Source organism: Condylura cristata, unplaced genomic scaffold (assembly GCF_000260355.1).
Source record: "Condylura cristata isolate star-nosed mole 26May11 unplaced genomic scaffold, ConCri1.0 scaffold00013, whole genome shotgun sequence".
Lineage (NCBI taxonomy): Eukaryota > Metazoa > Chordata > Mammalia > Eulipotyphla > Talpidae > Condylura > Condylura cristata.
The window spans coordinates 596,621-605,771 of NW_004567114.1; the positions used below are offsets into that span (position 1 = coordinate 596,621).

Below are 9,151 nucleotides of genomic sequence, written 5' to 3' on the forward strand. Positions count from 1 at the left end.
CAGCCTTGCCTGGGACCTCGCTTTAAAGTGCCAGTTGGGTCATGGTCGCAAGTGGCCAAAACCACGAGCGATGGTGGAAAGACACCGAGGGCGTGAGCAGCTGCGCCCCCCGGGAAGGGCCTGCTCTCCGCGGCAGCCGGCGACCTTCCGGGGGGCGCTCTGCTGGGCCCTGCCTCCCGGACCCCTGCGGGCCGCCTGCTTCTGCGCTTGCCGGCTCGCTCTGCTCCGGCCGTGGAGATGCTTCTCAGCCCCAGGTAGGGCCTCAAGCTCGCGGGCAGCTGCGTCCCTGTCCGGCCTCTACAGCCAGGGCCGCCTGGCCCCCGGCTCCTACCTGTCCCTCGGCCCGGCTGGCCGGCGCGGGATTCCTGGCTGCCGCTCTCCTTGGCTTCTCCCGGGCTCCTGCTGCGGCCATTCAAGCGTCTCTTACAGTCTGAGTAACCGGGGGCAGCCTCTGGTTTTCGCCAGCCCCCCACTACCACCCCAGGGCATCGAGACTGCTATGCGCCCATTTTCGTGCTCAAAATGCTTTGCTTTTCAAAGGTAAATAACTGTGGAGTGGTTTCTTCACTTTCTTCTCTGTGTTTGGGCTTTATGCTCCTGTGTGATAACCTTTGGGTAAAAGTTGCTTCATTAAGATGCAAACTGATTTTCTCCGAGGCGCTTAGGCATCTCAGTGCTCTTGTCCCTGGGCTGCTCGAGGGGAGACGAACTGTAGCATCTGATGCTCGTCACTGGAATTTGTGTGGCTCTTCTCGGCCTTGTGGTCTTGGGGTGTCCTTCAGTCTCTGCAGGGACAGGGTCATCTTAGCTCTGTCTGGCAGGTGGGGTACCACGGTAGTGGGAGACTGATCCCCGCACCCGCAGGCCCCAAGGTAACAGCTGCTCTTGTGAGATCTCATTACCAACTTTCATTTCATCTTAAATGGCTAAAATAAGTCAATAACAGCAGGGCTCAGAAAAATGCACACTGCTACCGAGTAATTTTCCTAAGTGTAAAGCACCAGTAAGCGGTTTAATTGTGGATTCTTACATGAGCACGTCCTGGAATGTTTTGAGGTTTGGCGTTCTGCATTTGACGACAGGGCTTGGCAGGCTGTCTCTCAGGGCCAGCCTCACGTGCGACCAGCCAGTTGGTGCTGGTGTCCCCTCACCATGGCTGGGTGCCGTGGTCACCTCTGCTGCTATGATGCCCCGGTGCCACCTGGCCGCCCCGTCCCCGGCTGTGGGTCTGCCTGTCCCACACCACCTCTGCTGAGCATTTCTCCGGTGGCGATGTGGGGGCTCCCCGGGCCTGGGCTTTTGTGGTACACACTCTGCTCCCCCAGGCTTCCGAAGACGGGACTCGCTGGGGCCCCGCCGCAGAGCAGGGCTGGTTTCTGAGAGGCTGTTCCCATGGGGGCTATCTTTGCCAAGCCGGCAGGGGCTGTGCTCGGCCTGTGGTGTTAGCATACCCGAGAAAACAGGGTTTGCGCAACTCAAAGTCTGTGTTGCTCGAAAAAGCACATACACCAGGTATAATGTGCTTACTTAGCGTTGTTTCCACTGGGAGCACTTGTCACTGCTGTGTCCTTTGAGTATTCGCCATAGCTAGATGCTGGCCTTAAGTAACAGCTTTATGGGCCTGTAATCGGCGAAGCCTGAAACTCCCTTGTGCTTGAGCCTCCCGCGGCCGTGCTGTCTGACTCTAGCGCATCCCCTCTGTCTTAGAGGGGCCTCGGTGCGGGTGGCAGACCCCGGCGCCTCGGCACGTCCTGTCTCTGGCTGCGCCTGTTGTGGGCGCCCATGCCATGGAGTGGCCGGGGCCTGTCGTGTGTGGCTTCTTCCACCTGCCATAGCACTGCAAGGCTGGTCGGTGTGCGGGGTCATGCCGGCCTTTTTCAGGGCTGCGTAGTGCTCCTTGCAGAGGCAGGCTGTGCTCGTTTATCAGCCTGGGCTGCCTCCACCTTTGGCTGTTAGAACGAGCACAGCGATCGGCGTGAGAGGTTTTTGTGTGAATATGTGGTTTTAATCTTGGGTGCATATTAGGAGTAGCTAGGTTTTTTTAAAATACATATGGAAAGATTTTCTTGACTGTTACAAAGACATATTTCTTTTTCCTGAGAACTGTTAGTAAACCACATTTAAGTTTTTGAAAGGCAAAGAGGTTATAATTATAACATTTAGATAGTTTTAGCCAAATAATGTCAGTGATTAATTAGAAAGTGACCCGATTCTTTTGGTTTCATCCTGTAAGGATTAACTTTGCACATCAGATAGTTTCTAAAATTGGCTAGCTGGGTTGTTGTCAAATAATGGGGGACATACTGTAAACGGGCATTATTGTCAAACTTGTCTTTTCTTTTTTCTTTTGAAGCATTTGGAGTGGCTCAGAATACACCGTTTGGAGCCAACAAAGCTGAAATCTTGCTCTGGTATTGATCGGGCCCGTGGCCTTGGGCAGGTTACCAGTGTTGCTAGGGCAGTGGGGTCTCCCCAGGGCTGGCTGGAGCTGTGGGGGCGTCGCAGGCCAGGGCTGATCAGCGGGGTATGCTTTCAGTTAGTGCTGGGGGCTCTCCCCCCAGAACAGGGAGCATTAAATGTGACTGGGCCCCAGCAGAGCACCCTCAGCAGGAGATTTGGCTTGCGGCCACCCTCCCCCTCCGCCAGCCGCTCAGCCTGGCCCTGACGAGTTCTTCGTGTACCGTCTTTCCTGCCCACCGAGCGTCTCATCCAGAGCAGTGTTAGGTTGGCAGAAAGGGGGAGCAGACCGTGCAGGGCCACACGCCACACCCCAGGCCCCGCCCCCGCAGCGTGCAGAGGCCCTCGCTGCCGCCGCCACACGTTCGTGGCTACTTGCCAGGACCCTGGGCCAGCCTTCGCGTTGTTCCTTATGTGGGGTTTTGACAAATGCGGTCATTTTTTGAAATGTTATTTATACAGACAAGAACTGGGGTTCAGACCAGAGGAACGGGGGTCAGAGGACTCCCCAAAGACAGTGGGGAGCAGAGCAGGCGGGGCCTGAAGCCTACTGCTGAGGGGAGCAATGGGGTGACCAGGAAGGGGTCTACTGCGCCCTGCGGGTCACTCCCAGGAGGGGTCACACTCCTGCAGGGGCTGGGACAGCCTCATCTTGCTGTACTTTACCCCTGCTCCCCAGGGAGGCCTGTAAGCTGCAACTGTTCCCCGCCTCACGGAGACTCCGGGTGCGAGCTGCCTTCCCCCTGCCAGTCCTGCCAGCCCTGCCAGCCCCCACAGCTTCCCGTCCGGAGCTTCCTTTCGGCTGCTTTCCAAGCAGCACGTGCTCAGGGGTCCTCGTGCTGGACTGCAGCCTCATTTCTTTTGTCGCTGAGCAGCAGTGTTCATTGGCTGCAGGGGACCGGTGTGTCTGTCTCCCCCAAAAGGCTCCGCTGGCGGGGAAGGGGGTGAAGGGGCCGGGCAAGCGGCTGCATCTCCAGGGCTCACTGAACTGGCGCCCGGCTCGCACCGCACCCCGCCCTGACTCCCTCCTAGAGCCTTTTTTATGGCCTGACTTTAAAAAAAAATTATTTATTTGTGCACACAGAACTGGGGTACAGGCCAGAGGTACAGGGTCAGTGAGAGGCTTCACCAGAGACGGAGCCGGGAGCAGAACAGACCCACGGACGAAGTGCATTGCTGAGGGGGAAGCGGGGGACAGGAGCGGTCTGCTGCACCCCGTGGGTCAGCTCCAGGGCGGGGATCGAGTGGTGGCTGCGCCGGCTTGCAGGGCTGCGACTTTACCCATTGCGCCCATGGCATGACTTTGTAGGCCCCGCCACCCTGGAGCTGTGCGTCCTGTCTGCTCCAGGCCCTCGCGCCACACGGCTGTCTCCGGGGGGGCCCTCCTTCCCGTGGCTGTGCCCCTGTGCACCTTGCGTGCCGCTCGGCTTTGCCCGCTGCCCCGGCCCCCGGCACGCGTGCTCTTGGCTGTCCTCAGATGTCCTCGCGGCCTGAGACCTGCTGATGCAGAGAAGATTCGTCACTCCCTGAGCCTGGGCCTTCTCCAGAACAACAGAGTCCAGTGGGCATTTAACATCGTCTCAGTAGAGTCCACTGCTCTTGCCCAGCGTGCGCCAGTGGACGGGCCAGCAGGGCGTGCGCTCCCTGCGGGGCTCCTGCCTGCACTGGTGTTTCCCAGAGGGGCCCTCCTGCCTCCGCTAGCGTAGGGCCGTCACCTGCCGCGGACAGTGGGAGGGAGGAGCCGGGAGGGGGGCAGGGAGGGGCTTGCGGTGGTTGTGTGTGTCGCTGATTATTTGATTCCAGTTGGTTTTCTCCCCGTGGCTCCGTCCTGGCAAGTAGGTCGGGCTGGCGCGCTGTCCCGAGCACAAGGCCTGCCTCTGCGCGCTGTGGTGCTTGTCAGGCCTCTGTGGAAGCTTCAGACACACCCGGTGGCCCGAGAGCCTGGGGATCCCACTGCTCCCCAGGGGCGTCGCTGGGTGCAGTGCCTGGTGTTGGGGTGCAGCGTGTACCGGCAAGGAGGTGTCTCAGGCAGCATGTGGCACCCTGGGCAGATAGGGGCTCCCTGCAGTGCGCTGGGCTGAGGGGACGGTCCAGGGAAGGCGTGACCGGGCCTCTGTCACGGTGTTGTCTGTGGCCGCACAGCCGGAGCCCTGGGTTGTTGTGGCTGTGGGGACAGCTCTTAGCTCCCGGCAGCGCCGGGGTGTCCTCCCTTTCCCCCCTCCCCCGGACGCTGGCAGGGCCAAGGCACTGCGGCTTCATAGTGCCCGGGTCTGGCGAGAGCAGGAGTGCTGAGGAGGTGGCGCGGGGCGGGGTGGCGCCCGCAGCCAGCAGCGGTGACCGGCTGGGGCTCTTCTCCCCGGAGGAGGACTTTGCGGAGGCAGGAGGGCCTGGTCGGCGCAGGCTGCGGGCTGGAGCTGAGGGCCACACCGCGAGGAGAGACGGCGTGCGACCTGGGGCCTCGGCTCTCGGACACGTCCGGCCCGCCTCGCAGGGCAGCCGGCCCCTGGGCGCCTGTCCAGGGTGCTGTGCTGCTGCCGCCTGGGGTCCTGCGCCCGGCACACCCGGCCCGCACGCACCCACGGGTGGCCAGATGGGTGGCGCAGGGCGCGGCCCGAGGGGACGGCGCTGGCAGAGCCGGCAGCGGCTGGGAAAGGCCGCGCACGGTGGGAGAGACCGTGGGCCAGTGAGAGACTGTGGGCCAGGGAGCTTCTGGCGCCCGAAGCCCGGCTGGGAGGAGCATGAGCGCTGCGGGCACCGGCGCCCGCTGGTCCCTCTGGGCCCGTTCGCCCTGGAGCCATTTTTACCCGAATTTGGTCAATTCTAGGTCATGAACTTCGGTGTCTAAAGCCTCTAATTCAGAACAGAAATCCCTCCGCCGGGGCCTGGACCAGCTTGCCAGGAAGGTGTCCAGGGAGGCGGCCGGGGCAGGAGTGGGCCAGCGGGCGAGGGCGGGAGATGGCCGCTGTGGGCGCGGCGGGCGTCCGCCTGGAGGCTGGGGCGGCCCTTGGCCCTCATGAGGTGGGTCAGGCGGCCTTCTGTGGAGGCCCCGGTGCCCGGAATGGGGGGAGCGAGGTTCCCGCTCCCAGACGTGCTGAGGCGCGCTGGGACCGCTGGGGCCGGAGGCTGGGGGGTGTTCGTGGGGGCGGCGGCCAGGGCTCCGCCCAGAGTGTGCTCTGTTCAAAGAGGTTTCAAATGTCTGAAAACTTAGGACACTTCTATGAGAAACAGTTCTAGGGACAAACTATTTAGTAGATGACCTAAATTTTGACTGAGAGAATCTGGTGTTTGTAGGAAGGGTTGTAGGGTGGGGGGTATGGGGGTGTGTGGGTGTGTGGGGGTATGTGTTTGGGGATATGTGGGGGGTGGTATGGTGTGTATCTGGGGGGTGTGGGTGTGGTATGTATCTGTGGGGGTGTGTATGTGGGTATATGATATGGGAGTATGGGGTGTGTCTGTGGGGGTGAGTGGTGTGTGTAGGGTGCGGTGTGTGTCTGGGGGGGTGTAGGGGGTGCTGTGTGTCTGTGGGGGGTGTATGTGGGTATGTGATATGGGGGTGGGGGGGGTGTGGTGGGGAAGTATGTGGGTCCAGCCGCAGCTTCTCGCCCGCTGCTGTCTGGCCTGGGCTTTTCCCACAGCTTGGCCTCTGTAGTGGCGTGGTGGCCTGTGTTCCGGTCAGTCCAGGTCCTGTACTCTTCAGGTGGACGCCTGGGTTGGGGTTGCTGGGTCACGTGCAGGTCCACTGCAGTCCCCACCCTGGCGCCCGGGGCTGGACCAGTGACCATTCCCACGCACACATGCTTTCCACACAGCCTCTCCCACCTCTGCGCTGACCCTTGGTCTCTCTCGTACTGTGGCAGCCTCGCGCTGCAGCCTGGTCTGAGTGAGCGTAGTGGTGATGGGCACCGCTTGCCATGCCACTGGCCAGGGTGTGTCTCCTTTGGAGGGTCTGCCGCGCTCTCCTGCCCACTCCCGTCTCCTTTTATTGAATTGCACAAGCTCTTTATATTTGATGGACATCAGCCCTCTGACAAGTTAGTCGTATTTCAGTTTTTTAATTAATAATTTATCTTATTTATTTTTAATTTATTTTTCAGTTTTTTAATTTATGTATCTATTTGCATAGAAGTCAGTGTAGGCAAGAAATGTAGGGGTGAGAGGACTCCCCAGAGACAGAGTAGGGGGCAGAACAGGCGGGTCCACTGAGACGCACTGCTGAGGGGCAGCCGGGGGCGGGGGTCCGTGCGCCCTGTGGCACTCCCCGGCCAGGGAACTCAGGCTGCAGAGGTGACAGTGCTGAGACTTCACCCCTAGGCCACAGGGGGCCCCAATAGGATATATTTGAAGAATGAAAAAAAAAATACTGGAGAATTTCTTTCTCTTTTTTTCTAAATGCATCACAATGTAGTTTTACGTTTAAGGGTCATTTGCATTTATTTCATTATACCATTTCCCTCGCGAATTTTAAGACATTACTAGATTTTTGGTCATTTTCTTACTTGTTTTTATGAATCCTTTATGTACTGAGGAGACTAACTTTTTATCTGTAACATGAGTAGTGATTGCCCCATTTCGGCTTTTAATTTGTGAAAGACTTTTACGTTCTTATGATTACTTGGAGCTCTCGGCCTGTGTCCGGCTCTGTCCTGAGTCGTAGCCGGAAAGGCCTGTGCGGCGTGGCCCCGGCGCCGGGCGGCGCGCACACCAGGTCTGCGCTGCTCCCGTGGCACTGCTGACACCGCTGTCCTGCGTCCTCTCTCCCGCCTGGACGCTGGGCCGCCTCGCCGTCGCCGTCACCGTCACCGAGCCGCAGCTCTGGGCCCCGCCTCTCCGCCTGGGGAGCTCTCCGCCTCCCTGCCCCCGGCGGGGCTTTGGCGGCCCCTGTCTCCAGAAGGCGACGGCCGGGCTCTCCCTGCGCCGACGTGACCGCGGTGCTCAGTCTCACCTTCGTCTCCTCTCTTGCAGATGATATTGACCGTGTTCTTGAGCAACAACGAACAGATTTTAACAGAAGTCCCTATAACACCGGAAACGACATGCCGGGACGTGGTAGAATTCTGCAAGGAGCCGGGAGAAGGCGGCTGCCACTTGGCCGAAGTGTGGCGGGGAAATGGTAGGTGTCGCCGGCCAGCACCGCTGGGCGTGGGACTGGGCGCCTCGCAAATGCACGGTGTCGCCTTGGTTACCTGTGGTGAGAATGGGGAGTTAGACCCCGGCTCCCTGGGAGAGTGGTCGCCGAGGCCCCCGTAGGTGGGCGCCTGGCCGAGGCTTGGTGCCGCGGGACCACGCCGGCGGGCAGAGGCGGGCCTGTCCTCTGGGCTGCTGCCGCCTGCCTGGGTTCTGGCCTGGGACCGAGCGGTGTCTGTCTTCCCTTCCCCTGTGGGCACGTCCCGGGGCAGGAGTGCCCGTCTGCTGTGGGGGCTGGACCGCCTTGATGTCTGGCCTGCCCAGGTCCCCAGGGGCGCCGCCCACCTTTGGGGAAATGCCCTGGGCCTTTGGCTTGTCCTTGCCGTGAAGCTGTGGGGGTGCGGTGGGCTCTGGGTGCACATCCCATGGGGTGCTGTGGGCCTGCCAGAGCCCCGCAGGTTTCGCCACACCTGACCATGGTGTCCAGGCCCCGAGGGCACTCTGATGCCTGCTGGCCAGCTTCTGCTGGGCGTGAAGGCGGGTCCTGTGTCACCAGCCTGTGGTAGCCCCCGGGGCCGCGTGGGCTGTCAAGCGGCTCTGCTTTTTTCCCTCGGCCGTGTGGCGCCAGGTCCTCGCCCGCCTCCCTCTCCCAGTCGTTCTCCCCCAGCCCGGAAGGGGAGATGGCGTTTGCGAAAGTGTTCCGGCCCCTGTGGCCTGGTTGCCACGCTGGTGCCATCCTCCCCGCAGCCCAGATATAAGCCCAGCCCCGGCCACGGGAAGGCTGCCCGGCAAGTGGTCCCAGAGGTGGGGGCGGCCTCCCGAAACAGCCCGGTGCCAGCCCTGCCAGGCCGAACGGATGGCACCCCTGGCCGCACGCCCCTTGACCCTGGCTCTCCGAGGATGTGCCCGCTGCCCCTGTGCCCGTCCCAGGCCAGGCCCATAGCCTAGACACAGCCTTCCTCTCTCAGGTGGCCTTTCCCAAGGCTGGGTCCCGTCCGTTGGCTCCCCGTCCCCCAGCATGGCCCAGCTGCTGCTCGGAGCAGGCCTCAGGAAAGCCCAGCCGCTGAGGGGGCCTGTGGGCTCCTAGGGAGGGCAGGAAAGGAGTGCGGGAGTGCTGAGGGCCTCTTGGGTCTGCTTGCTGGCACCTCTGCACCGCGCCTGGTGCCCACTTTTCAAGTTTGGGGAAGGGTGGTGAGAGCGGCTGAGGCTGCGACCAGGGCTGCTCTCACCACACTTCACGGCCAGCTGTGCCAGACTGTTCGGGACGCTGAAGGCCAGAGGCCTGAGGCCCTGGCATGGGCTGTGCAGCGCCCCAGCCTCTCGCCCCAGGATGCCATGTGTGGGCGAGGTCCCAGCCCCTGCCCGTAGGCGCCACCCTCCCAGGAGCCTTTCTCCAAGATACCCTGCGGCTGCCACCGTGGCCAGGGCCGGCTCCTGCCCACAGTCCCCGGCAGCGCTGGTGCCTGCTCCCGTGAGGCCCGTGGGGGCTCCCGCGCCCCTTTCATATGGAGGCCAATCTCGGGGCTCTCATTGGCTTCTGAGGCGCCTCCCTCAGGCTCTGGTCGGTGCA

The 9,151-nt window shown here is 61.6% G+C and overlaps 1 protein-coding gene across 1 annotated transcript in view; it reads left to right on the forward strand.

The window, feature by feature from the left end:
* PPP1R13B (protein phosphatase 1, regulatory subunit 13B) overlaps positions 1–9,151 on the forward strand; it is a 32,192-nt gene that overhangs the window by 1,317 nt on the left and 21,724 nt on the right. Inside the window, exon 2 of the mRNA XM_012724362.1 lies at positions 7,420–7,567. Within this exon, the coding sequence (XP_012579816.1) occupies positions 7,420–7,567 (148 nt within the window). The remainder of the gene's footprint in view (positions 1–7,419; positions 7,568–9,151) is intronic.